The 27,418-nt window shown below is 39.7% G+C and overlaps 1 protein-coding gene across 2 annotated transcripts in view; it reads left to right on the top strand.

Moving 5' to 3' along the window:
* TOX (thymocyte selection associated high mobility group box) overlaps positions 1-27,418 on the top strand; it is a 342,324-nt gene that overhangs the window by 261,556 nt on the left and 53,350 nt on the right. For both annotated transcript variants that reach the window (XM_004484333.5, XM_004484334.5), the window contains one exon: positions 25,195-25,476. In XM_004484333.5, coding sequence (XP_004484390.1) covers positions 25,195-25,476 — 282 coding nt within the window. The remainder of the gene's footprint in view (positions 1-25,194; positions 25,477-27,418) is intronic.

Raw genomic sequence — 27,418 nt, 5'->3', positions numbered from 1 at the left:
TATATTCTGACATATAGTCTTGAATCTACAGATTAAGTTTATAACCTTCCTATGACTTAAAGGATAACATTTCACTATCAAATTACTAATTCCCAAGCAGAAACCAAACTATCAACTGCTCTTAGCTGAATCTTTTTAAAATATTTGATTTTATACTGAACTTTATACTGAACTTGATTGTATGTTGAATGGTTAAAATTTTAAATCCTCCTTAATTTCAGGTGAAATGCCATATAATTATTTTATTTTTGTTTAGTTTTATTTTGCACTGTCTTAGACAAATCCTAGCTTTTATGACAACAAAGCAGGTAGACTGACCATTCAGCAATCAGATGGTGTGTGCATCTAGGGTCAGTACTACTGCATCAGGAGCCACATTTCCCTCATTTCCATTTTTTGTGTCTTGCTTTGTTGGAAGCATCCTTAATTCACAGTGCAATACATAGGGGCTCCTTGTTGCAGCATTTAGGTCTCATCTGTCTAGCCTTAGCCCCCTTGCTCTGCCAATTCTATTGCATCCTCTTTTCAGTTGGAGCAATTAATCCTATCTACTTGTGCTGTAGTTATGTCTCCCCCCTACACTGAGATCTTTGAGTACTGGGACAGTCTTGTGTGTTATCTCCCGTAGTGCCAGCACAAAGTAAGTGTTCAGTAAAATCTTTTGATTTTATCTTCCTGCCCAAGGAATCAGTGCAGTGACTTCACTCACCCAAGGTCTGAGCTGCATCCTCCTTGCACACAACCATCCTCGGTTAACCCAGCATCTAAAAACGTCAGAGGGCACAAAGGGTCAGTTGTTTAGGTGTCATGGCAAAATACAGGCTCTGAGGTCAGGCAGCCTTGTGGCAAATTCCAGCTCTTCCACTTATCATAACTGAGCACGCCCTCTCGGAGCCCTCAGCCCCTCGTGGGTAAAATGGCACTGATGACTGTTCCTGTCTCAGACCTGCTTATCTGAGGATTAAATGGGGCAATGCATGTAAACATTTTAGCACTGTGCTTGGTATAGCATGTGGGATCAATTAATATTAGGTAATGTTATTAGGAGAAATAAAACCAGGATTAGCAAAGGCTGGAAGTGAGAAGTTGAGGGGACTAATCTGTGGTCAGTTTGTCAGGCATAGACCCATTCAAATCAGCTGTGCTAAGTGAAGCTTCCCGCAGAAAGAGTTCTAAAATGGGAAAGATATCTTTTCTATTTTTTTAATTGGTCCTAAATTTATTTTATACCATCAGCCATGCAGGGTTATAATCATGCAGGATTATGATCTATTTCTTAAAAATTCTTTAGACCATAATTATCTAATTTGAATCTATATTTGGTAGGTGGTATACCTGTGAAAGATAGATAATATTAATTATTAACAGTGCTATATAATTAGTCTCCATTAAAAACTAATTATCAGTTGAGAGGATCTATGTTAATAGTGGGCACAAAGATCAAAAAGAAGTCAAAAATATTTGTCCAAATTAAAATTAGAACATGTAGCTCATATATTCTAAATGAACCTGTGTGCTTCTATAATAATTTTATTATCACCAAGTTACAGGACAGAGTTTTAATTAGGCCCTTTGTATCAGTAGAAGCCATGTATTTGGGATTAAAAACCTACTGCTCTAACTAGCCCATTTAAAGACTGTGGCTTGATACATTCTGGGCTCCAACTTTTATAAAAACCAGGGAACACTTTTAATAACACTTTTCTAATTTCATGGTTCAACGCACAGTCAGTAAAGATTTAAATAATTCAGAAAGAAAGCCCATTCTCTTTCTTTATTAGAAGTTTGAGTCAGGCAAATTCTTTGACATTTAATAGGATTTTAACCCTTTTAATAACTTTTTATAATGCAATTTATTGGCAGTTGTTTTAAAGAAAGGGTTATTGTATGAATATGAATAGCAGTCAGTAGTTTTATGATTAGTTTTGAGACCTTGACCTTAATGACCCAAAGTACGTAAAAGTATAAATGAGTGAGAAATGTTAATAATGACTAAATTAGATATACCTAGAAATAGAGAGACTGTATAGAACTACATTCATCCCATTATCTAATGTGCTATAAAATTTTGGCAGACAAATATTTGAATCGTTTAATTGTTTTAAAGGCGCTTAAGGTCACTTACAGAGCCAGGCACTTTAAGGAACTGAAAGATGTTGTAATTTTCCAAGACTAATTTTACCAAGTTATTCACACTGTGCTTAATAGGAAAGGACTGCTAGCCTATTCCTATCTTGGTTCCATGCTATTTTAGTGTTTCATAATATATTATTAAAAAGGATTATTGGATGATTTCCATAATAAAGTACTAATTTTAAAAGCATGCTTTTCTTCAAAACCCAATAAGTAGGGAGCATGCAACTATTCGGCATAGGTTACTTATCTAGCCCAAGCAGAATATAAGGTTTTAATTTTGCTTCTTGAGATGTACTTTTAAGCAGAATATAGCATGTGTCTAATGATTTAAGAGTGTCTAAATGAACTCAAATATCACTTTTCTGAACTGATGTGAAGAAGTCAGTACTCCACTTGACATCTCCATTTTTACTAGCATCCCATTAACATTCCAGTGGAAAGTGTGACAGCAAGTTAAATTTCAAGGTTTAAATATAGTATAAGCAGCCATTTCGGCTGACTCGTGATGTTATAAATATACAGCGCTGGTTCTGGTAGGTAAACCACAGCCCCCACCAGGCATACTTCCCAATTTTCTTATCACCACCTACCCTTCCAGGCCATCCTTTTTGTTTCAACACCCACAATCCTTTGAAAGCAATCTGAAAATAAGGCACATTCTTCAAGCCTTTCTCTGGGCACATTAAAGCGAGGGGGATGTGAACAGACATTAGCATGTTTGATTAAACTTTTAATTAAGATAATAGCCCCCAGTGAACAAGGCACTGTCTACACTTTGTAGTTGAGATGGACGCAGCACCCTCCGTACAAATAAAGGGCTTCATCAGCTGCCACCTAGGTAGACCCAGAGCAGATTCATCAAGACGTGTCACAGTTTACAGGAACTGTGACTTCAGATGTTCTGGGAACCAGAGGGTGGATCAGATGCTTCCCAATCCCTTTTAGACACGACAGAGCATTTAGTCTGTGATCCCTCATATCCTGCCATTGACTGGAATTATGAGAGATGCTCCCTGTCAGTTAAAAGTAAGATTTGCCTGGTGTACATTTGCACGGTTCCCTCACTTGAGCTGGGCAGAGGACCATTTCAAGGGCACAGTGTCAAGCTTGGTCATAGTGACATTGATAGTTTAAAAATCACAGCGGGAGACAAATGGCATTGGCGTGAAGCAATCAGAGATGGGGTGGCTCCATTTGAGTTAAAAACATCTCTCCAGCTGTGTGGTTAAAAGGCGTCACTATTCCACATAACCTCCTCGGCCACAGTCACGATCCCAAGGAGAGATGAGAGGTGCGGAGTTTAGGCCGAGACCGCTGTCCTCTGAACCAGAATCTCTTTTTAAGCATCATGTTTTTCTTTCAAGCTCTGAATTTACCAGTTAGTCTCTCAGCCTTGATAAGAGCGCTATTACAACCCGCGTAGCAGTTCAGCCTCTGCTGGGGTTGTTTACAGCGTCAGAGCGAAACCACTCCCAGGGAAGGCCTCACAGATCCAAAGGCCTTTGGCTTTCAGCATCCTCTACACTCATCATGCCAGCGGCACGCAGGCCGTGAACTAGAACTAGTCAGGGGGCGCAGCTCAAGGACGTAAACAAGGACAAACATCAGCATCTGCCACGGGGGCCACAGGGATGATCTCAAGCTTACATTTGAAAAGGACTTTAAAAATGATAAAGTCCCTTCGTAGTCTTCATTGTCGTTCATCCTAACAATTATACTTTCAGACAAGCATTTAAAGGTCGGATACGTCTCTCTTACATGTGTCTCCGTAAAACTTATCATTAACGACCTGCATGTGATAGTGTCTGTTTCTCCCACTAGAAGGTGAGCTGTAGCAGGGCGGGGATGTCCCTGCTGGGCCTGGCATACAGCGGACGCTTAATAAATATTTGTTGATAAAAGATAGTTATCCCACTATACAGATGGAGAAGGAGTATCAACAAGGTGGAAAGGAAGACCCATTGTTAGAAGCAAAGAAGACCCTGCGAGGTTGTGCGGTCCTTCTGCCTTCAGCACACTGCCTCCCATCTAGAAAAAGGAAGGAAAAGGGGGTGTGGATGAAATGAACTGGTGTACAATTGCTTGCTTCTGTTGTTTATAAACGTGGCTCTAGATGCACACACTAGGGCAACTCAGATGCTAATTTCTGGAGATATCGGATGTGACAGAAGTAGAGGTCGAGTTCTGCCGGGGAGGGACAGGAGCTGGCAAGGACCAGGAGGACACTGAGAGCTGCATGTCCTCCCGCTGTGGCTTCGTGCTCCTCGGGGTCTGATTTTTGGCTCATCCATGGGATGGTATACAAAAAAAAAAAAAATAGCAAAAATAGATTTTAGCCAGCATCATTTTTAGCCATGACTTTTTACACTTCCCAATGACCTTTTCCTCTAACCCACCAACTCCCCGGACTATTAAAAGTCCCATTCACAAACAAAATAATAGTCATAATAAAACAAAAAACGTCCCATTCATGGCAGAGGCCACAGTGAGGGAGAGACTACGATGTGGAAGGAGAAGGGTGGTCCAGTGTCATAGAAGTTCGCGCGAGCATAGCATTTGCTTTCTGGAGGAGGTCTGAAACCTCCCTGAGAGTGGTGGTACTAGAGAGTGCGATGTCTGTCCGTTTGGAAAATATCTAGTGAATTTTGCTCCAGAGCTGTTGCTTTCTTGTGATAGCTATTGACTGGCAATTTACCCTAACTGAACTAAAACACATATTTCCTTTCAGTGTATTGTGAAGAAATTGGAGCTTGACTTGCTTGCATTGTCTTGTGCTAGAACGCTAAAGATACCAGATGTTGCCTTTTTTAAAACAATTTTGGTTTTGGAAATTTAGAGTTAAAGTCACATTATTCTGATTTAAATATTGAGCTTAAAGATACATTTTCAGATTTAAAAACCCAACCCTTCCTTTGAAACTAATTTTCCCTTGTCTTTGTAATTAAAGCAAGTGCTGTACATTTGTATTTTTCCTGATTTTCCCCTTTCAAAATTAATTGTCAGTGTTAAATGTCAAGTTTAATAGCAAAGCTGTTAAAAGTAAAGTTAATAAGTATGTATTTTCAAATAGTAAATAGATCATACAAAGAGAGCCTGTAGCAACGAGTTACTTAATTTTTTTTGACAACAAATAACAGCATTCTCTTGGAAAAGAATAAATAAAATTTGATTATTAAATTTACCCCATGCATTTACATATTGATTGAATCACTGACAAAAATATGCTCTCAAACTGGGGACTTAGAATATCAGTCTTTACAATCTTCTCATAGACCCTTAGAGGATATTTTCCTAAGAAAAATGATGCTGCTCAGCCTTCCTGGAATTTCATCATTCCAGAACGGAAGTGCTACCTGGAGCCAGGCTCACAAGTTTTCCCTTCGATGCTAGGAGCAGTATGTGTTTGATAGTGTGTATGAAGGAGTGGAGAGTGAAGGCTTGTCACTGCCTAATCCCGCAGGGTGTCCTGGTAGCCCTTGGGAAAGTCCAGCCGTGCAGGGTGCCAAATACTGACAGATAGGGGTAGAGGGAAGAACTTCAGAGATTCCTCACGTTCTCTTGTTCCTGCTGCAACTGGCAAACGTCCAGGCCTCGCCTGCAAACGCCCCAGAAAGCAGCAGCTGGTGAGCCACATTAACAAATAAGGCCTCAGGGCCCCCCATGTTCCAGCTTCTCTGTTCACCAACTGCTATTCACCGTAACAGCTGGATCAGAAGAGGGAGAGCCAAGACGTCGTTAGGGTTTTATGTGTACAACTGTTTTGATATAGATTGTCTGCTAGAGGCAGAGATAATGATAGCTTTCAAGGCTCACGTGTTGAACAGGGAAGGATGCTGATATTTGAAGGATGAAAACAGGCTCTGGAAGGATTGTGAGACATGCACAGTTTGAAAAACTGAAACCCAGGCCTTCAGCTGTTGCCATTCAAGTGGGCAATGGGCCACCATTTAGCCTCTAATATGATTGACATGATTTTTAGGGGGGGTGGAGGGAGATAGGGGTGGATAACATTAGGTGGATTACAATTATACCAAAATGTTACTCAGTTTTAAAAATAATAATCCCAGATAAGCAACCTGAAGTTTTTCTTCATTTGCTTTGCAAAGAAAATTGTATGGAAATAAAGTGAACGCACCTGCTGAAATATGTATCAAATATTGTGCCAGAATTTTCCCACTTGAGCTCTGTTCTCTACTTGGAGTTTTTAACTATAATTAGGCAAGGAGAAAAAGGATGGTCGTATTAACATTAAGCCATGGATTACTGCTTGGATCACAATGGACAGTATATGATGTCTGCCTGATCCATGGATGTTTTGGTTTCCTAACCGACTGTAATTGAACTGTTACTTTCTGATAATTGGGAAAAAGGTTTAGAGGGACTCGGCTGTAATCTCCTCTTCAGCATCATAATCCTTTTTTTTTTTTTTTTAATTTTTTTATTTTTTATTGACTTTGTAATAATATTACATTAAAAATATATATGTGAGGTCCCATTCAACCCCATCCCCCCACCCCCCCTCTCCCCCCCCCCAACAACACTCGTTCCCATCATCATGACACATCCATTGGATTTGGTAAGTACATCTTTGGGCACCTCTGCACCTCATATACATTGGTTCACATCATAGCCCATACTCTCCTCCATTCCATCCAGTGGGCCCTGTGAGGATTTACAATGTCCGGTGATTGCCTCTGAAGTACCATCCAGGGCAGCTCCATGTCCCAAAGACGCCTCCACCTCTCATCTCTTCCTGCCTTTCCCCATACCCTTCGTCCACTATGTCCACTTTTCCCATTCCAATGCCACCTCTTCTATGTGGACATTGGATTGGTTGTGTCCATTGCACATCTATGTCAAATGGAGGGTCAGATTCCACCTGGATGCTGGATGCAATCCTCCCATTTTCAGTTGTAATCACTCTAGGCTCCATGGTGTGGTGGTTGTCCTTCTTCAACTCCATCTTAGCTGAGTGTGGTAAGTCCAATAAATCAGATTGTAGGTGCTGGAGTCTGTTGAGGCTCAGGATCTGGCTATCATATTGTCAGTCCAGAGATTCAAATCCCCTAAATATATCTTAAACCCCAACATTAACTGCACCTCCAGCACATTGGCATGAAAGTCTTATGAAGGGAGATCCCATCTGAGTCCAGATTCATCACACATAAACACCATTTCCAAAGAGGGGCCATCTGCCCTGGTAGTTAACCCCATCGGACATGACCATAACTCCCGTGGGTCTCTTTAGCCCTCAAAGGAACCAATATCTGGGGGTTGTATCTGCTTTATCTGTCTCTCTGACTCTGCTCAGTTGTGCATGGGGGCAAACCTTCTGCCAGCCTCCAGACTCTTTTTTAGAAACTCGTAGCCATATAAACTCATTTCTCCTTTCCATTTCCCCCTTACTTTAGGTCAAACAGCTTTTTAAAGTCATGGTATTTTATGTAGACATGGATATTCTGCTGATCCGCATTGAACCTTCCATATAAGGTCCTTTTCCAGTTGCATCATCAGTTAGTATTTGACAGTGGTCCCTCGTTGCCAGGGAGGCTCGTCCCCGGGTGTCATGTCCCACGCTGGAGGGAAGGCATTGCATTTACATGCTGAGTTTGGCTTCGAGACTGGCCACATTTGAGTAACATGAAGGCTGACAGGAGGAAATTCCCAGGCACAAAGTTGTTCTAGGCCTTGTTCTTATTTTGGGTTTATCAGCTCACAAGCATAGTCATTAGCATCAGGGGCTCACTGTTGAACCCTCACTCCCTCCCGGTCCCCGCCACTGTACCTGGGAGACTGTCGCTGCTCCCCTAGGGACCACGACAGAGCACCACTGGCCAGGAACCCAGTAACCCCCCTACTGTGGTTTTTAATTGTTGCCACTATGAGTATATCCAAACATTACCATGCACCCTGGACATATGTTCTGTACAGCTCCCTGTCAGCCATATATCACCTGTCATTGGTACCCCATACAGTATCCCTCCATTGCCATTGTTGAAACACTCTGTGATCCAGAACTCCCCGAAATTTGAAGCCCAATATAATTTCATGGTCCCTTACTAGGGAATGGCATATAGTGATGAGCTTAAAGGATAGATAAAGAACTTGGATAAAGTTAGATAAAGAACTTAGATAAAGAATGTTGACTTGAAAAAATTCTACATCCTATCTTTTTCTTTCCCCCCCCCCCCTAATTATTCAGCTTTTCTTCACAGGAGTCCTAGACCACAGCAATGTATATATATAATATACAGCACTCCCACACATCCACCAGAAAACCTTTTCCCTTCCACAGTGATACTCTTACGCCCTATTCATATCATATTTACTTAAAGTGATGTACAGAGTCTGAGACATTAGCTTTCTAACAAGGTGACATCTGTGCTTACATTGTGGTGCATACTTTAGGATACACAGTTCTTTACATTTTTAGTTATCCTATGTTTTACATTATGGTTTACATTATCAGTCTGTCATCTCCTATATGTTATAGTGTAATATTACATGTTTTATATCCATCCTTGTGTACTCTCAAGAAACTCCTCTCTTACCCCCCATTTACTTTGGTTCCACACATTTAACGTCCATTTTCCCTTCCACCTTGGTGTCCTCAGTGATAGCCAACCTCCGTTTCCTGAGGAGCCACTTCCAGAGATAGATGGAATAGTGTTCAGGTCCTAACTTACTCAACTGCCCCAATGCCCTGGGAGCCACCCTTTCTCTCGAGGGATACAGTTCCCTCTATTTGATGGCATTAGTCCTCCCCAGGATGTGGGTCCACCCCCACTCTCACTACTTGGGTTTCTACCCCATGGTGTCACCCACTCTGGCAGAATGAGCATTTAGACATTCCCCAGGAGTCCGTCCTGCATCAGACCCTCCCCTCCGAGCATTCTAAACAGGTAACCCTCTTTATTATATTTTGATATGATTTTCTCAGCATTTTACTCTCCACCAACACCTGACCCTCTCCTGGTTCGTATGCTACCCCTTCCTCCCCCCAATTTTGGGCAACGTTACCCATCCGTCCCTCCCCAGCCACCCTCAAACCCGCAAAGCCCCAAGCAAAGGCAACCCCTTGCCCCCCTTTTATCTCTTCTTTGTGTTCATACTTACCACCATCTCGTCTTAAATTCGACCCCTGCAGACATTGGCTCATATCCTTCCTCCACCCTCCGATTTCCTGTAAGCCTATCGTTCAGTCTCTTGCTATCTAGGGCAGCTTGTTTATTTCATATCATTGAGGTCATGTAGTATTTGTCCTTCAATGTCTGGGTTGCTTCACTCAACATAAGGTTCTCAAGATTCATCCATGTTATCACATGTGTTTGTAGTGTGTTTGTTCTTACAGCCGAGTAGTATTCCATTGTGTGTATATACCACATTTTATTGATCCACTCATCTGTTGATGGGCATTTGGGTTGATTCCAACTTTTGGCAATAGTGAACAATGCTGCTATGAACATTGGTGTACATATATCGGTTTGTGTTCTTGTTTTCAGTTCTGCTGGGTATATACCCAGCAGTGGTATTGCTGGGTCATATGGCAAATCTATGGCTAGTTTTTTGAGAAACCGCCATACTGTCCTCCAGAATGGTTGGATCCTTCTGCATTCCCACAGCAGTGGATGAGTGTTCCCCTTCCTTCACATCCTCTCCAGCACTTGTATTCTTCTGTTTTTTTCATAGCTGCCAATCTTATGGGTGTAAGATGGTATCTCATTGTAGTTTTGATTTGCATTTCCCTGATAGCTAGAGATTTGGAACATTTTTTCATGTGCTTTCTTGCCATTTGTATTTCTTCTTCGGAGAAGTGTCTGTTTAAGTCTTTTTCCCATTTTTTAAATGGGTTGTTTATCTTTTTATTTTCAAGATATAGGAGTTCTTTATATATGCAAGTTATAAGTTTCTTATCAGATATATGGTTGCCAAATATTTTCTCCCACTGTGTGGGCTCCCTTTTTACTTTCTTGACAAACTCCTTTGAGGTGCAGAAGGCTTTAATTTTGAGGAAGTCCCATTTATCTATTAGTTCTTTTGCTGCTCGTGCTTTTGGTGAGATATTCATAAATCCATTTCCTATTACAAGGTCCTGTAGATGTTTCCCTACACTGCTTTCTAAGGTTTTTATGGTCTTGGCTCTTATATTTAGGTCTTTGATCCATCTTGAGTTGATCTTTGTATAAGGTGTGAGATGGTAATCCTCTTTCATTCTTCTACATATGGCTATCCAGTTCTCCAGACACCATTTGTTGAATAGGCCACTCTCTCCCAGTTGAGAGGGTTTGGTGGCTTTATCGAATATTATGTGGTTGTATATGTGAGGTTCTATATCAGAGCTTTCAATTCGATTCCATTGGTCTATGTGTCTCTCCTTATGCCAATACCATGCTGTTTTCACCACCGTGGCTTTATAGTATGTTTTGAAGTCAGGTAGTGTGATTCCTCCAATTTCGTTTTTCTTTTTCAGTATGTCTTTGGCTATTCGGGGTCTCTTTCCTTTCCAAATAAATTTCATAGTTAGTTTTTCTAGTTCCTTAAAGAAGGCTGCATTGATTTTTATTGGGATTGCATTGAATGTGTAGATCAGTTTTGGTAGGATAGACATCTTAATAATGTTCAGTCTTCCTATCCATGAACAAGGAATAGTCTTCCATTTATTTAGGTCTTCTTTGATTTCCTTGAACAATCTTGTATAGTTCTCGGTGTATAAGTTCTTTACCTCTTTAGTTAAATTTATTCCTAAGTATTTGATTTTTTAATTTACTATTGTGAATGGTATTTGTTTCTTGATTTCCTCCTGATCTTGCTCATTATTGGTGTACAGAAATGCTACTGATTTTTGCGCATTGATCTTATAACCTGCGACTTTACTAAACTCATTTATGAGTTCTAGAATCTTCGTTGTAGATCTCTCAGGGTTTTCTATGTATAGGATCATGTCATCTGCAAATAATGAAATTTTGACTTCTTCCTTTCCAATTTGAATGCCTTTTATTTCTGGTTCTTGCCTCAGTGCTCGAGCAAGTACTTCTAAGACAATGTTAAATAGGAGCAGAGACAGTGGGCATCCTTGTCTTGTTCCTGAGTTTAGAGGGAAGGAGTCTAGGATTTCTCCATTGTAAACAATATTGGCTTTAGGTTTTTCATATATACTCTTTATCATGTTCAAAAAATTCCCTTGTATTCCAACCTTTTGGAGTGTTTTTATCAAGAAAGGGTGCTGTATTTTGTCAAATGCTTTTTCTGCATCAATAGATATAATCATGTGATTTTTTTCCTTCAATCTGTTTATATGGTGTATTACGTTGATTGATTTTCTTATGTTGAACCATCCTTGCATACCTGGGATGAATCCCACTTGGTCGTGGTGTATAATACGTTTAATGTGTTGTTGAATACGATTAGCAAGTATTTTGTTAAGTATTTTTGCGTCTAGGTTCATTAGAGAAATTGGTCTGTAATTTTCCTTTCTTGTGATGTCTTTGTTTTGCTTTGGTACTAGGATAATGTTGGCATCATAGAAGGAGTTGGGTAACGTTCTTTCTGTTTCGATGTTTTGGAATAGTTTCAGCAGGATTGGTGTTAGTTCTTTCCGGAATGTTTTGTAGAATTCACCTGTGAAGCCATCTGGCCCTGGGCTCTTCTTAGTTGGGAGATTTTTAATAACTGATTCTATCTCTCTGCTTGTGATTGGTTTGTTAAGATCATCAATTTCTTCTTTTGTCAATATGGGCTGTTTATGTGTTTCTAGGAATTTGTCCATTTCCTCTAGATTGTCATTTTTGTTGGAATATAGTTTTTCAAAATATCCTCTTATGATAGTCTTTATTTCTGTGAGGTCAGTGGTGATATCGCCTTTCTCATTTCTTATTTTGTGTATTTGCATCTTCTCTCTTTTTTTCTTTGTTAGTGTTGCTAAAGGTTTGTCAATTTTGTTAATCTTCTCAAAAAACCAGCTCTTGGTCTTGTTTATCTGTTCAAGTGCTTTCTTATTTTCTATTTCATTTAGTTCTGCTCTTATCTTTGTTATTTCCTTCCTTCTTCTTCCTGTTGGGTTGCTTTGTTGTTGTTTTTCTAATTCCTTCAAATGTGCAGTTCTTCAATTTTTGCTCTTTCTTCTTTTTTGATATATGAATTTATGGCTATAAACTTCCCTCTCAGTACTGCTTTTGCTGCATCCCATAAATTTTGGTATGTTGTGTTATCATTATCATTTGTTTCAAGATAGTCATTGATTTCTTTTGAGATTTCCTCTTTGACCCACTGTTTTTCTAAGAGTGTGCTGTTTAATTTCCAAATCGTGGTGTGAAATCTGGGCTTCTATCCCTTGCAAATCTCCAGCTTGACTCCACTGTGGTCAGAGATAATGTTTTGTATGATTTCAATCTTTCTGAATTCGTTCAGCCTTTCTTTGTGGCCTAGCATATGATCTATCTTGGAGAATGATCCATGTGCGCTTGAGAAAAATGTATATCCTGCTGTGTTTGGGTGTAGCGATCTATATATGTCTATTAGATCGAGCTCCTCTAATATACTATTCAGATGTTTTGTTTCTTTGGTGATTCTCTTTTGAGATGTTCTGTCCAGAGTTGATAGTGGTGTATTAAAATCCCCCACTATAATTGTAGATGTATCTATTCTTTCACTTAGTTTTTCCAGCGTTTGCCTGACGTATTTAGAGGCACCCTTGTTAGGGGCATAGATATTTATGATTGTTCGATCTTCTTGACAGATTTTCCCTTGGACTAAAATGTAGTATCCTTCTTTGTCTCTCACAATTGTTTCACATTTAAAGTCTATTTTGTCTGATATTAATATAGCTACTCCTGCCTTTTTTTGGTTATTGTTAGCTTGTATGATTGTTTTCCAGCCTTTCACTTTCAATCTCCATGCGTCTCTGGGTCTAAGATGTGTCTCTTGTAGACAGCATATGGATGGGTCATATTTCCTTATCCAATGTCCCAGTCTGAATCTTTTGATAGGTGAGTTTAATCCATTGACATTCAGTGTTATTACTATCAAGGATTTATTTGTGTTAGCCATACTTTGATTGGATTTGTGTTTGTCATATTTTGTTTGTATATTTTTTTTTTCTTTTTTGTTGTTTTTGTTGGTCTTATACTCTCCTCCAACTTTGCCTTTCCTGTTTTTTCCTTTCTTCCTGCAGTACTCCCTTTAGAATTTCTTGAAGGGGAGGTTTCTTGTTGGTATACTCTTTCAGTTTCTGCTTGTCTGCGAATATTTTGAACTCTCCATCATGTTTGAATGCTAGTTTAGCTGGATAGAGTATTCTTGGTTGGAAATTTTTTTCCTTTAGTACCTTGACTATATCATACCACTGTCTTCTTGCCTCCATGGTTTCAGAAGAGAAATCAGCACTTAATCTAATTGAGCTTCCCTTGTATGTGATGGTTTTCTTTTCTCTTGCTGCTTTTAGGATTTTCTCTTTGTCTTGAGCATTGGATAATTTGACAAGTATATGTCTTGGGGTGGGCCTGTTGGGGTTTATGACTTGTGGAGTGCGCTGTGCTTCTTGGATATGTACATCTGTCTCTTTCAGTATATTTGGGAAGTTTTCAGCCATTATTTCCTGCAACACTCTTTCTGACCCCTTTCCCTTCTCTTCACCTTCTGGAATGCCTATAATACGTATGTTTGAGCGTTTTGCATTGTCATTCAGGTCCCTAAATCCTAATTGGATTTTTTCTATCTTCTTATTGACCCCTTCTACTATCTGTTTGATTTCTGATGTACTGTCTTCCACATCACTAATTCTCTGCTCTGTCTCTTCTAGTCTGCTGATATTTGCTGCAAGTGTATTTTTGATTTCTTGAACTGTGGTGTTCATTCCCATCATATCTGTTATGTTTTTGCGTATGTCTGCAATTTCCCCTCCAAGTGATATCTTCATGTTGTTAACCTCTTTCATTACTGCATCAAATTTGTCGGTGATGAATGTTCTGAGATCTTTCATTGCTTGTGCCAAGTTTTGCTCCCCTTCGTGATTATTGGTTTGTTGATTGGATTCAGCCATGTTTTCCTGATTATTGGTTTGGTTTGTAGATTTTTGTTGCTTTCTGGTCATCTCTTTATTTTGACGAATTTAATCAGTTCCTTAGGTTCTTTGTCTGCTCTTGGAGGTTAATTAGTTGTTATTTTTGCATAGGTGTTATATCTTCTCTTTGTCAGATTTTTCTTCTTATTCTAGTTACTTGTTGTTGGTTAAGTTCACTTTAGAGGAAAGTATTAGTGTTGGGGAAAGGCAATTGTGTAAGCAAGGGAAAAGTGTAAAATTGTATTGGTGATGTATGTTAACAAAGCAAGAATATGAGGTCTGGAAGGATGGAGGTTAGATTCATGTAGATTGTATAGAGTTATAGCTGTAGGTAGAGTACCTTTTATGAAGTAGATGACTGAATTTGGGAGGAATATGGTATGAACTACAAAGCTATTGTTTTCATGAGAAAGGGAGAAAGAAAGGAGAGGTAATAGTTTCAAGAGTGGATAATAGACAGAAAACAGAACAAAGGTATTAGAAATTAAGAGTTAGACACTTTGTGGATCAAAGAACGGGAGGTTGGGGGTGGAATATAGGAGAGACAGTAGATGATAGTGGATATCAAGATGCAGGGGAAGGGGGATAGTGTAGGTAGCCTAAATCAGTTCACACAGAAATGAGGCAGTGGAGGATCGGAAAACCCAGCAAATGTGAGGTGTTCCCTGTAGCACCTATTGTATACTTGAATTAAAATAAAAATAAGTGGAAGATGAGGGACAAGAGGGAAAGAGAAAACCGAAAAAAAAAAACTAATTGTAATAAAGAAAAAAGAAAGACAAGAAGAAAGGAAGAAAGAAAAAGAGGATGGGCAAACGGTGGGGAACGGATAGGGAGAAGAGAGATACAGGTATACTCGTGTCACAATTGCAACACTATCTAAAACAACAACTTACCCCCGCTTTGCCCTAAAACCCCCGTCTGTCTGCCCAAATGGGTCTGCAAGCACCTCCCTTCCCACAAACCCCCAATAGGCCGCCCAGGGCCCACGAACTCCCCAGTACTGCAGATGCTCCAAAAAAAAATAAAATAAAATAAAATAAAATAAAGTAAAATAAATTAAAAAAAAAAAAAAAAAGAACAGAAACCCCTCCGCAGGCCCGGCTCCGCCCGCCGCGGAGGCTTGGACCAGCTCTGCCCGGCTCCTTACGCCGCCTCGGCCTGGCCTGGCTCCGCTCGCTACAGCGGCCCAGCCGGCTCCCACGTCCACCTCCCGCCACCGCGGCCTGGACCGGCCCCGCCCGGCTCCGTACCCACTGCGGCCTGACCCGGCTCCGCCTGGCTCCGCTCGCTACAGCGGCCCGGCCCAGCTCCGGCGTCCGCCTCTCGCCACCGTCCATAATCCTTTTTAATTGACATTTTCTAGCTCAATCATAAGGCATTATTTTATTTGACATTTTCTAGCTCAATCATAAGGCAATATTGGACCTCAATAGACAATCTGCAGAAATTAAGAAAACCGTTCTTGTTTTCAAAAAAATTCAATCTAGCACAGATTTTCAAAGTATTGGGTCTCTCATGTGAAGAAAAAAATATAAGCCATTCAAAACTACAATGCCAGCAACATGCAAGTCTTTTAACCAAGAAATTATGAAGGTCTCTGGTCTTCAAATAAACATACTTGAAACATACTTACGTTAGAAAGAAACTTAGAGACATTTGAATCCTGAGATTGAGCAAAATGTAGTTCCCAAAAGGTCGGGATTTAGAACACTGATTATGTGAAGCCAGTGCCATCAATTCTAAGTGTAGCTGGTCAAAAAATCTGTTCAATGAAACTCAAGAAATATATATTGATCACCTGTTATGTGTCACGTTTGTGCTGTACCTGCTTTTTTGCACTTACAATCTGTAAGGGATATATCAGTTAACTTTTGGTTCAGCTGCAAAAGACAGAAAACCCAAAATAGCAGTAATTCTAAAAAGATAGATGTTTACTTCCACTTTACGTAAAATAACCCTGTAGTATGTACATTGTCCAGTGTATGGTGGCTCCATGATCATCAGACACTTAGGCTCCTTTCTTATGACTACAACATCCTCTTGTGCTCCTGGAAGGTCTAAGGTGTCTTCTTAAGCTCAAATGATCACCCCCACATTTTAGCCAGCAGGAACAAGAAAATAAGAAAGGAAGATGAGCGCTTTCCTTTAAGGAGACTTCTTGGAAGTATCACACAACACTTTCATTTATAGTTCATTGGCCAAATCATGGTCACATGGCCATGTATAGCTGCAAGGGAAGCTGGGAAATATATACTCTTAGCTAGCTGCTTGGCCAGGCTGCTAAATACTAGAAGTCTATTTTTCAGGATAAAAGTAAAGTAAATGTGAGACAAAGAATACAGCTTGAAGTCTCTGCCACAAAGAGAAACAGGCATCCTTCATCTTGTGTCTAATTCTAGATGGTGTTCACAGGGAAAAAGTAAAACCATCAAACTTGTTAAATTCAGTTTTTACTTACAGTGGTCCTTTTATTTATACACTGACTCATCAAATATTTTTGAATATTTAGAATGCAATTTAAATGTGATCTCATGAGGGATTGAAAAATGAATTAATTGTCTGGTCAAGGAACTGACTATCTATAAGGGTTGTACATAATTAGCCCAAGACATTAAAAAGTGGTGCCCCACTAAAAAAAGTACAACCAAAATGATGTGGCAGTTCAGAAGGAGAAAATTCTGGGAACTTCATAGATAAGTAAAGTATATTTAGGGCTTGGGTATATGAAGATAGTGAAGGCACCATGGAATTGTGAAAGAAAACAAGTATGTAAAGTAAGCATATTTCATTTCTACATCAATCTTTGTTGATAAATCTAGAATCATGTAGCCCCTCTAAATTTCAATAGCCTTGTGCAAAACAGTTCATTCCCATGCAGGTATCTCAAAGGGTTGGGGGTTTGTAAGTGGTGTAAACATACAAATCATTGAGAAAAGTATGCTTTGTTACCTTTTTAACATGAAAAGACAGCAAATACTCAAAAAAAATGTGCATTGAATAATGAAGGAGTCACAGAGACAAAGACATATGATCAAGGAAGAGATGTGTAGGGAAAGAATGGCAATTAATTGGGTGTGTCTGAGCAACGGAGTGTGTGAAGGACAGTTACAGGGAATTTAGAGACCCTTAAAGTCAGGCTCAAGTGTTTGGACTTCATTTAATAGGTAGATATCATTGGAAAGCTTTTGAGTCTATGGCTCACAAAGATCAATTCTGAAGCACTCTTCAGAGAGGATGTTAAGAGATTCTTTTGGGGAAGAACAGTTACACAGCTATTGCAAATGAAAAGGTAAAGAAGACTAGGATCAAGATGGTGAGGTGAGAAGATTTAGGGCTCCATCCCCCCACAGAAAATTTTAAATACCAACAAGAACTGGCAGAAACATCTTTCTCAAAGCTCCGGAAAACAGATACAGGACTGCAGTAACAAGGCAAGGGCCAAATCAAGAAAAAGACTACTTAGAAGTGGTAGGATCTCATGGTGCCCTGGCCAGCCCCTCTTCCACCCCTTCTCCAGCTTGGTACAGAGCCAGCATGTACTCCTCTGTGAATCACTGGTCCCAATTCCAGAGGCAGCAGAGGAGCCCTCTGTGCACTCCAAGAGCATCTGTGCCTGGCCCAATCTGTCTGGTGGTGACCTGAGGAACTCACCCTCCCAGAACTTGCCCAGGGTACAGCAGGAGTTCACTGAGCTCTCCTACAGAATGCTGTGGGAGAGCAGTCAAGTGGTGCTGCCTGGGGCGGGGCACTGTTGGCTGTAGGGCATACAGTGCAGTGCCAGAAACAATGCGGAAACTATTTCCTAGGGAATAGGGCATTTGTATCTGTGTAAATAGGAGAATTCAAAACAAAATGCTTTGGAGCTACCCTCTCAACTCTTTGTATGGATAAGCCCCAAAGGAGAGTACTCACACAGATCAATCTGCAGAGTCTAGGAAGGGTATTTTTGTGGTTTTTTTGCATGTGTGTTTTGTTTGGTTTGGTTTTTTTGCATTAGCTCCTGGCATTCAAGGAAAGCTCTGTCATAACACCAACTGGATGTAAGCTTAAGGAAAACACACCACAGAATCTAAATTCCAGCAATAACCCACTAAAATATAAGAATTTCCAGGATTCAAAAAAAGCTAACAAAACATGCAAAGAAACAGGAAATGATGGCCCAGGCAAAGAAGAAGATCAAAGTATTAGAAACCATCAATGAAGAGGACCAGATCTGGGGTATACAAGACAAAGACTTTTTTACATAAATGGTCTTAAACATGATCAGAGTGTTTAAAGAAACATGGACAAAGAACTAAAGAAAATCAGGAAAATGATAAATGAATGCAAAGAGAGTATGAATAGAAAAATGGAAATTATGAAAAGGAACCAAACAGAGCTGAAGATCACAGTAACAAAAATTAAAAAGAGGGTTTCACCAGCAGATTGGACCTGGCAGAAGAAAATACAGTGAACTTGAAGATTGACAATTGAAATCATCTAGTCTGAGAAGCAGATGGAAGAAAGTATGAAGAAAAGTGAATAGAACTTGAGGAACCTATGGGACACAAGCAAGTGTACCAATATAAGCATTGTGGGAGGCCCAGAAGGAGAATAAAGAAAGAAGCAGAAAGGATATTAAAAGAAATATTGGCTGAAAATTTAATAAAAGACATGAATATACACATCCAATACACTTAACAAACATCAAACAAGATAAACCCAAATAGACCCACTCTTCAGCATATAATCAAACCAGCCAATACCAAAGATCCAAGCAAAATTCTAAAAACTGCAAGAGAGAAGCAATGTGTTACATTCAAGGGAGCCTCAATACATCGGAAACCATGGGGCAATGCGATGGCATATTTAAAGTGCTAAAAGCAAAAATACTACCAACCAGAAATTCTATTTCTGGCAAAACAGTCCTTTAAAAATGAAGGAGAAATTAAGACATTTCCAGATAAACAAAAGCTGAGGGAGTTTGTCACCAGTAGACCAGCCATACAAGAAATGCTAATGAGAGTTCTGCAAATGGAAAGGAAAGGACAATAGGTAATAGATCAAAGCTGAATGAAGAAATAAAGAGCTCTGTCTAGCGTAATTACATAAATACTAGTATTATTGTATTTTTTTTAATATTTCCAACTCCACTTTTGACTTCCTACAGGTTCTCAAAGGTAAATGCAATGAGAAATCACAAAATGTAATGAGAAATCATTGTTGTTGGATTCATAATGTATAAGCATGTAATATGTGACAAGAACTACATATACAGATGGGTATCGGAACATAGTTTGAATATACTATTGAAGTTAAGTTGGTGTCAAAGCAAAAAAAAAATTGTTAGATTTAGGATGTTAAATTTTAGCCCCATAGTAACTACAGAGAAAATACCAGAGAATAGGCAAGCTCATAGAGACAGAAATTAGAATATAGGAGGCAGGGTGTAGAGGGAATGGGGTATTAATGCATAATGAATATAAGATTTCTGCTTGGGGAGAAGGGAAAGTTTTAGTAATGGAAGGTGGTAAGGGTCCTGCAACATAGTGAATGTAATTATTTCCACTGTATGGTATGCTTGGGAAGGGCTGAGATGAGAAAGTTTATGTTATACAGATGTTCCCACAATATATAAAAAAAGAGCAACTAAAGAAACAATGACAATTAAAGGCATTACAGAATCCTGGACAAGATCTAACAAGGCAGGGGAGAGAACACTCAAAAGGATGTTATTGAGACATATGGGGAAAAAGGAATATAAACTATAAGCTTTATTTGTTAAATTTTTTTGTCTTGATAACTGCACTTAAGGTGAATATATAAGTGAATATCTTTGATCTTAGGAAATGTACATCGCAGTAATAAGGGTCCAAGGAACATGATGTATACAAACTACATTCATGTTCAGAAAATGGATTGATAGATACACAGATGGTGGATAGATAGATGGATTGATAGTATGATGGATAGATAACTATAAGGATATAACAAATGTGGCAAATTGTTATAATTGGTGGATCTGGATATCTGGAGGGAGTAGGGGTATATTGGAGTTTTCTGTATGGTGTTTATATTATTTTTGTAACTGTTTTGTAAGTTTGAAAGGTTTTGTTTTTTTGTTTTTTTGTGTTTTTTTTTTTTGAGGTTCCAGAGCTGGAGATTGAACCCAGGACCTCATATGTGGGAAGCCAGCGCTCAACCACTGAGCCACACTGGCCTCCCTGAGTTGGTTTTTTCATTTGTTTTGCTTGTTGCTTGCTTTGTTTTTTTTTTTTAGGAGGCACCATGGAACCAAACCCGGGACCTCCCATGTGAGAGGTGGGCACTCAATTGCTCGAGCCACATCTGCTCCTAGTTTGAAAGTATTTTAAAATAAAAAGTTTGAAAAGTAAATAAAAGGTAGTGAGGGCCTGAAACAGATGAATAAGTGTGTGACTTGGTCTGCCAGGCTGCTGTGACAAATACCACACAGTGGTTTGGCTTAAATGGCAAGCATGTATTGGCTCATGGTTGCGAGGCTGGTATTAGTTCAAAAGGAAGATATCAGTCAAGGCTCGCTTTCTCCCGAAAACCTGTAGCATTTCTGGTGCTGCCTGCAGGCAGTCACTGGGGATCCTTGGTTTGTATTTCTGCCTACCCTCCCATGGTGAAGTCCTGTCCTCTTTTTTCTTTTGCTTCTGTGACTTCCAGGTTCTCTTTATAAGGCCTCAAGTACTACGGACTAAGTCTACCCTGCTTCAGTTGGCCACACTTTAACTAAAAACGGCACCTTCAAAAGGTCCTATTTACAGTGGGTCCCCAGCCATGGGGACATGGATTAAGATGTGCTGGTTGGGGAGCACAATTCAACCTGCCATGGCGTGGGAATGGAAGGGAGGGGCAGGTGGAGAGTCAACAGAACTCCCAAGACTTTGGTGGGAAAGGAAGGAGTAAAAAATTAATGGAACATTTTGAGTGTGGAAGATGAGTGTTCCTCCCCATTTAAAAAACCATGACAAATCTTAGCTGGGTGGAAAAATTGTGACTTAGAACAGGATGTTAAGGTATCATTTAGGGTTTGGAAGTTGTTAGAGAAAAGAAGCCAGTGAAGGAGTCAAGAAGAATCAGAGGTAACAGCGGTCATTGTTAAGCCTGACTCATGTGAATTATTCACAATAAATTTAAAATGTTTAAAATGTCAACCGGAAATAATGATTTGCAAGTTCAGGTTTTGCATTTGACATGAAAGAGCCGTAGTCAGTCCATGTCTTTCTAGAAAGTTACCAGTCATCAAAACATCTGCTCCACCTGGATGAGCTGACTTGTAAGGTTTACCTTTCGGTAAATAGGCTCCGTGCACTTTACTCCTTCTTCCCCCCTTGTCTGTTTGGCAGTGATGAATCCTGAACTGCCTCTATAAAAGCAAGGTAAAATTAAAATACTACTCCTGATTCAGAAAGTTGACCAGGGATATTAACATCTAACTGTCAGTGCACCTGAGGGCTAAATAGATTGGTATGTTCTCTAACCTATTTGCCTCCCTCCATACAGAGAAATTATTTTCTGACAATTAAAGCTGTGTCTGTCAAAGCTGTGTCTGTAACACCGCGGGTGATGCAGCTTTGTGACTTAATGATGAGTCTGTTGAAAAAGACGTGTCCTATTCCTAGCCCCTTCTTAGCTGGCCTGTACTCCCACACACACTAACTTCTAGTACAAGGGTAAGAATGCAGCTTTTGGCGCTCAGAGATGTACTCTCAAACAAAAACTGGCATGAAAAAGCAACCAAAAAGAAAGAAAAATGAGGCAGAGATAGTTGCTGTGAAATAAGATTGTTCTGGCCTTCAGAAGACTTTTGGTTTAAGTCCTAAATCTGGAAACACTGTATATAAAAAGATTTTATTTTCCTTATTGGCCTATAAAAACGTGTTTTCCTACAAACTGTTACGTTTGAAGGTACATGTGATTGCTTTAGTTGGTGCAGGATTGAGGGGTAGGGCATCATTACTTCCTGTCCATAACAAGGGAGCTAATTTTTCTATGGGCTAAGTTCTGATAAAAACACAGTAGGAATTCAGGACACAGAGTGTAGGCCTGCAAAGAAACTGAGTGTAGGCTCCCTTTTCTGTGTATTTTCAAAAGCTGATCCTGGTTTTTATGGTACTTTCTGTTGGTGGCCCAACTTGAAGGATATTTGTGAAAACTAGTATTATTTGATAAGGAAGATTGGATATCTAGAACAGCTAAAAGGGAGCAAACTATCTTAGTAAATGTGAGCAAAGGCAATATGAATGCACTAAATTAAACCAGGCATCGATTTGGGTAGGCAACATGTGAAAAGTCTTTTTTTTATTTTATTTCATTTTTTTATCTTTTTTTTTTTAATCCCCCTTGTGACTTTTTTGCGTGCTGTCTGCTCTCTGTGCCCATTTTGCTGTGCATTTTTCTTCATCTGTATTTATTTTCTCTTTCCCCTCTCCCCTTGCAGCTTGCTTGCTGTCTGCTCTCTGTGTTCATTTGCTGCCAGCTCTTTTGTGTTCTTGCTTGTCTTCCTCCTGTTGTTGCATCACCTTTGCTGAGTCTGCTCTCCGCAGTGCCTGCAGGCCAGGCAGCTCTCCACAGCGTGTGGGGGAGCCTGCCTTCACAAGGAGACCCCCAGACACGAACCGAGGGCCTCCCATATGGTAGATGGGAGCTCATCTGATTGAGCCACAGCCGCTTCCCTGAAAAGTCTTTTTTCTTTTCAGGAGATACCAGGGATTGAACCCAGGACCTTGTACATGGGAAGCAGGCGCTCAACTACCGAGCTAGATCCACTCCCCAATGAGAGCTGGTTTTCTCGTTTGTTTGTTTGTTTTTAGGAGGTACTGGGGATTGAACCCAGGACCTCATACATGGGAAGCAGGTGCTCAACCACATAAGCTATATCCACTGAAAAGGCATTTTTAATTACCTTCAATTAAATATATCCCTCTCTGTGGGCATATGTAAAATGTTGAGTGAGTTGCTTAATATAGTGGGAAGTATCTAAGACTGGAATTGGGAGATGCTGATTTCAACTACAGCTCTGTGGTTTGGAGCAAATCATTTAACATTTCTGGGCTTTATTCATGCATTTATTCATCTAAATATTCATCCACCAAACATTTGACAAGCTTAATCAGGGACTACATAAAAGAGAATTATGAGCCACCTTTGAAGGATTTAGAGGACTTCGATTTGGATTATAGGAAAAATTGTGGGTTCAGGCAATGAAAGCAAGTATAAATTCATGGTGCCAGCCCAAGTCTCCACCAAGAAAACCCAAAGAATTAGACTATGTAGAACCGAGTCGGAGAAGACTGAGCAATTGCAAGAGTCAGGAAAGATCTAAAGGGATGAAATTGGCTTCTAAGAGGTCTCCCAGTGGAGAGGGTAAATCTAATTCAGAAAACAGGGAGCAGCAGTGGTGCCTGAGCAGCCACAACTTCAGTTTCAGATGGATCCAACAAGATTGGTGAGATGTCAAGAGAGCATTGGCAGAAAAGCAGACTTGGCCCAGTGGTTAGGGCATCCATCTACCACATGGGAGGTCCGCGGTTCAAACCCAGGGCCTCCTTGACCCGTGTGGAGCTGACCCATGCCCAGTGCTGATGCGCACAAGGAGTGCACCCCATAAGGAGAGCTGCCCAGTGCGAAAGAAAGTGCAGCCTGCCCAGGAATGGCGCCGCACACACGGAGAGCTGATGCAGCAAGATGATGCAACAAAAAGAGACAGATTCCCGTGCTGCTGACAACAACAGAAGCAGACAAAAGAACACGCGGCAAATGGACACAGAGAACAGAAATAATAAATAAAAAATAAAAATATTTTAAAAAATAAAAATAAATTTTTTAAAAAAAGAGAGCATTGGCAGAGAATGATTTTATTACCAGAAAAAAAAAACCAACCTATGATTAGGTTACTTCACTAGCCTTCCCAGTATTTCCATTTGTTTTCAGATAACTAGTTACAGGACAATTCTGAAACCATGTGGGATTTCTTTTTTTTTTTAATGAAACAGGGTGAGATAACTTATCGATTTTATTATTCAGTTACAAAATGTCACTTTAACCATATAACCTTCTATATATTTTTTTCCTTTGTTTTCTCTGTGCTCCGTCTGCATGAACCCATGAGTCCTTTCAGTGTGAGGAAACAGAGCTGCTTCTATAAGGACCACAAAATACCTCCCATTATTTTAAGTTTGAAAATCCTGAAGAAACATTGAGTGAAATCCACCATAGTCCTCACATTTGACCTCTAGATACTTTAAGAGCTTCATCCTCCAATGCTTTTAATTCTAATCCTTGCTGGGATGAAATTCATTGCTTGAATTACAAGAGTGAGTCTCATTAAGGCTAAAAAGCAGTGACCCAGATAGCATAATGGATTAATATGGTGACCTTGCAACTTTAGAGCTTTACTTTCAAATCTCAATGTGCAGTCAAATCATTGCAATAGTCAATTAATCAATTGGTTAATACCAGCCTGTAAGTATTACGAGACTGGAAGTTAGTAGATCATTTTGGCCAGTCCTAGCCTACATAGAATTAAACTGAAAACCACAGTACACTTATTAACTCCCAAACCTTTCTAAAACCATGAGAATAATATAAATAGGGTTTAATGAAGTGCTGTGAATGCTGTAATCACTAATAACTGCATAATTTTGACAGGCACTGTAACAAGCATCAATATTTTGAAACTTATGCCATATAAAAAATCTATTAATGATGCATGTTTACATTTCATTAGTAGAGAAAGACTAAATAAATCAGGTCTTGAGTAATGAAATATGATGCCGACTTAATTCTCAAATTCTATTCTTTGGGAAACAGTACCTTTTGGTTGAGATATATGTATATATATTACTTTATTTTGGGGAGGGAGGAACATGCTTGTGGCTCAGTAGGACAGCCTACAGTATAAAGAATTAAAATATTAAAATGAAAATGAGAACTTGGCCAGAAACATGTGGGTGCAAATATATTTCTTTCCAATTTTCTTTCCATAGATGCCAGAGATACGGAACCCAGAAGGAACACAGTATAGCTCCCACCCCCAGATGGCAGCCCCAAGGCCAAGGGCTCCCCCCGCGGACATCCGGCAGCAGCCCGCCATGCTGCAGCACGGCCAGCTGACCACCATCAACCAGTCCCAGCTGAGCGCTCAGCTCGGGTTGAACCTGGGAGGGAGCAGCGTGCCCCACAGCTCACCCTCGCCACCGGGAAGCAAGTCTGCAACTCCTTCTCCATCCAGTTCAGTGCATGAAGATGAAGGCGATGATACATCTAAGGTAGGGATGGGCTATTTGGGGCACCAATGGGAAAAGCCAGTTGCCCAGCAGAGCAGTCCACGGCACATTTCTTGAGCTTGTGTGGGTACAGATTGGAAGCTGATGCCATCCAGATGAGAAACATCGGTTGGGGGATGTACCCCTTTTACATGAAGCATGAGATTTACAAAGTGAATGAATTAAACCACTTGCCAGTCCAATTACACAGTTAAGTCTCTAATAAATCCTTTAAAAATGCAGATGTATTAAGCATTAGTTTGTACCCAAACCCCGTAGTATCTGCGCAGTGAGCAATGCAGTATAAGTCTTATAAGACTCAATAGCCAACATCAAGCTTAACTGAATATTTCACTCAAAACAAAAAATCAACTTCAGTTTAACCATTTTTTAAAGAAGGCAGCATCCCAGGGGTATAATGGTAGCTCTGCGTATGTGTGTGTGTGTGTGATATGTGTTAGATGAAACCTTCACGATTACCCGATCCAACCATTTCATGTGGAGGATGAGGAACTAATGGCCAGGTGTATTAGATTATTAGAGACTCCTGCTTTCCATAAGCAGAAACCTGGGTGTTTCATTGCACACAGGTCTTTGGTTCACCCTGTGCCAATATGGTTGTCGTCCATCGGTCTCTGTCACTGGTATTGCCATTCTTATAAATTATTTGGAGGTAAAAATAGCTGCAGAAGTTGCAACTTTTTAAATGACTGCACTAAAACCAAGTACACTCCTTCAAAAGCACCAAATTAATCTTTTTATCGCCTTTATCAGTCAAGCATCTTCTAAATTTGTCCCAGTAAGAAATTACTTTGCCTACAAGTAAAACACTTCTGTGCCTAGGTTCTGTGAAAAACACTTTTGGTTGCAGGAGTGTTTTCTATCCATCTGCTTTTTTGTTTGCCTCTTTCATTTTAATGAAGAATCACTTGAGTCAGCCACTTTGTTTTCACTTTTGTGAGAATTTTGTTTTTGGAAAATTCAACTGTCAATATGCAAATGAGGGCAACACTGTGGTTTTCTGGTTTAGATAGTCAACTTCCCAATACACTCGTTTTTTCAAGGTTCATATAAATAAATCTCTGGATTTATTTAATCTTATGATAAAGACAAGGCTACACAGCCTGACACAATTGCCTCCACTGCATGATGTCTTCCTGTTGTCAGTCTCCTTAACTAGTCTTCCCCTAGTTAAGGTAAAAAAGCATAAGGGGATAAATTGCTGTTATACAATAATTTATTGGACTGGTGAAATCCTGGCCTTTAGCTGAGTATTTAGAGAGCTAAATTCTTTCCTTAAGAAAATATGCAGATACAGGCCTTTATATAGCTTGCCATAACCTACAGAATTGGGTGAGAGAGAGTATAAACTACAATGTAAACTTTAATCCATGCTTAGTAGCAGTATTCCAAATGTGCTCATCAATTGCAATGAACATACACACTAATGAAGGATGTTGTTAATGTGGGAAAATGTAGGAGGTGTGGGGAGTGGAGCATATGGGAATCCCCTAGCTTTTTTATGTAACATTTATGTAACCTAAGTGTCTTTAAAAAAAAAAAAAAAGGTTTAATATGGTGACATTTTCAGGACATTGGAATTGTCCTGAATGATGTTGCGGTGACGGATACAGGCCATTATATATCTTGTCATAACTTACAAAAATGTGTGGGAGAGAGTTTAAACTATAATGTAAACTATAATCCACACTTAGTGGCAGTGCTCCAGCATGTGTTCATCAGTTGTAACAAATGTACTACACTAATGAAGGATGTTGTTAATGTGGAAAGTGTGGGAGGGGTAGAAGGTGGGGCATGTGGGAATGCCCTATATTTTTTATGTAACATTTATGTAATCTAAATATATTTTAAAAATGAAAAATAAATTTTTTTTTTTAATATATATGGATGATTCAAATGGCATCTAACTGCCAGTGAATATCCA

This window comes from Dasypus novemcinctus, chromosome 14 (genome assembly GCF_030445035.2).
Source record: "Dasypus novemcinctus isolate mDasNov1 chromosome 14, mDasNov1.1.hap2, whole genome shotgun sequence".
Lineage (NCBI taxonomy): Eukaryota > Metazoa > Chordata > Mammalia > Cingulata > Dasypodidae > Dasypus > Dasypus novemcinctus.
The sequence above is the reverse complement of the archived record's forward strand: the minus strand, read 5'-3'. Positions and strand labels throughout refer to the sequence as shown.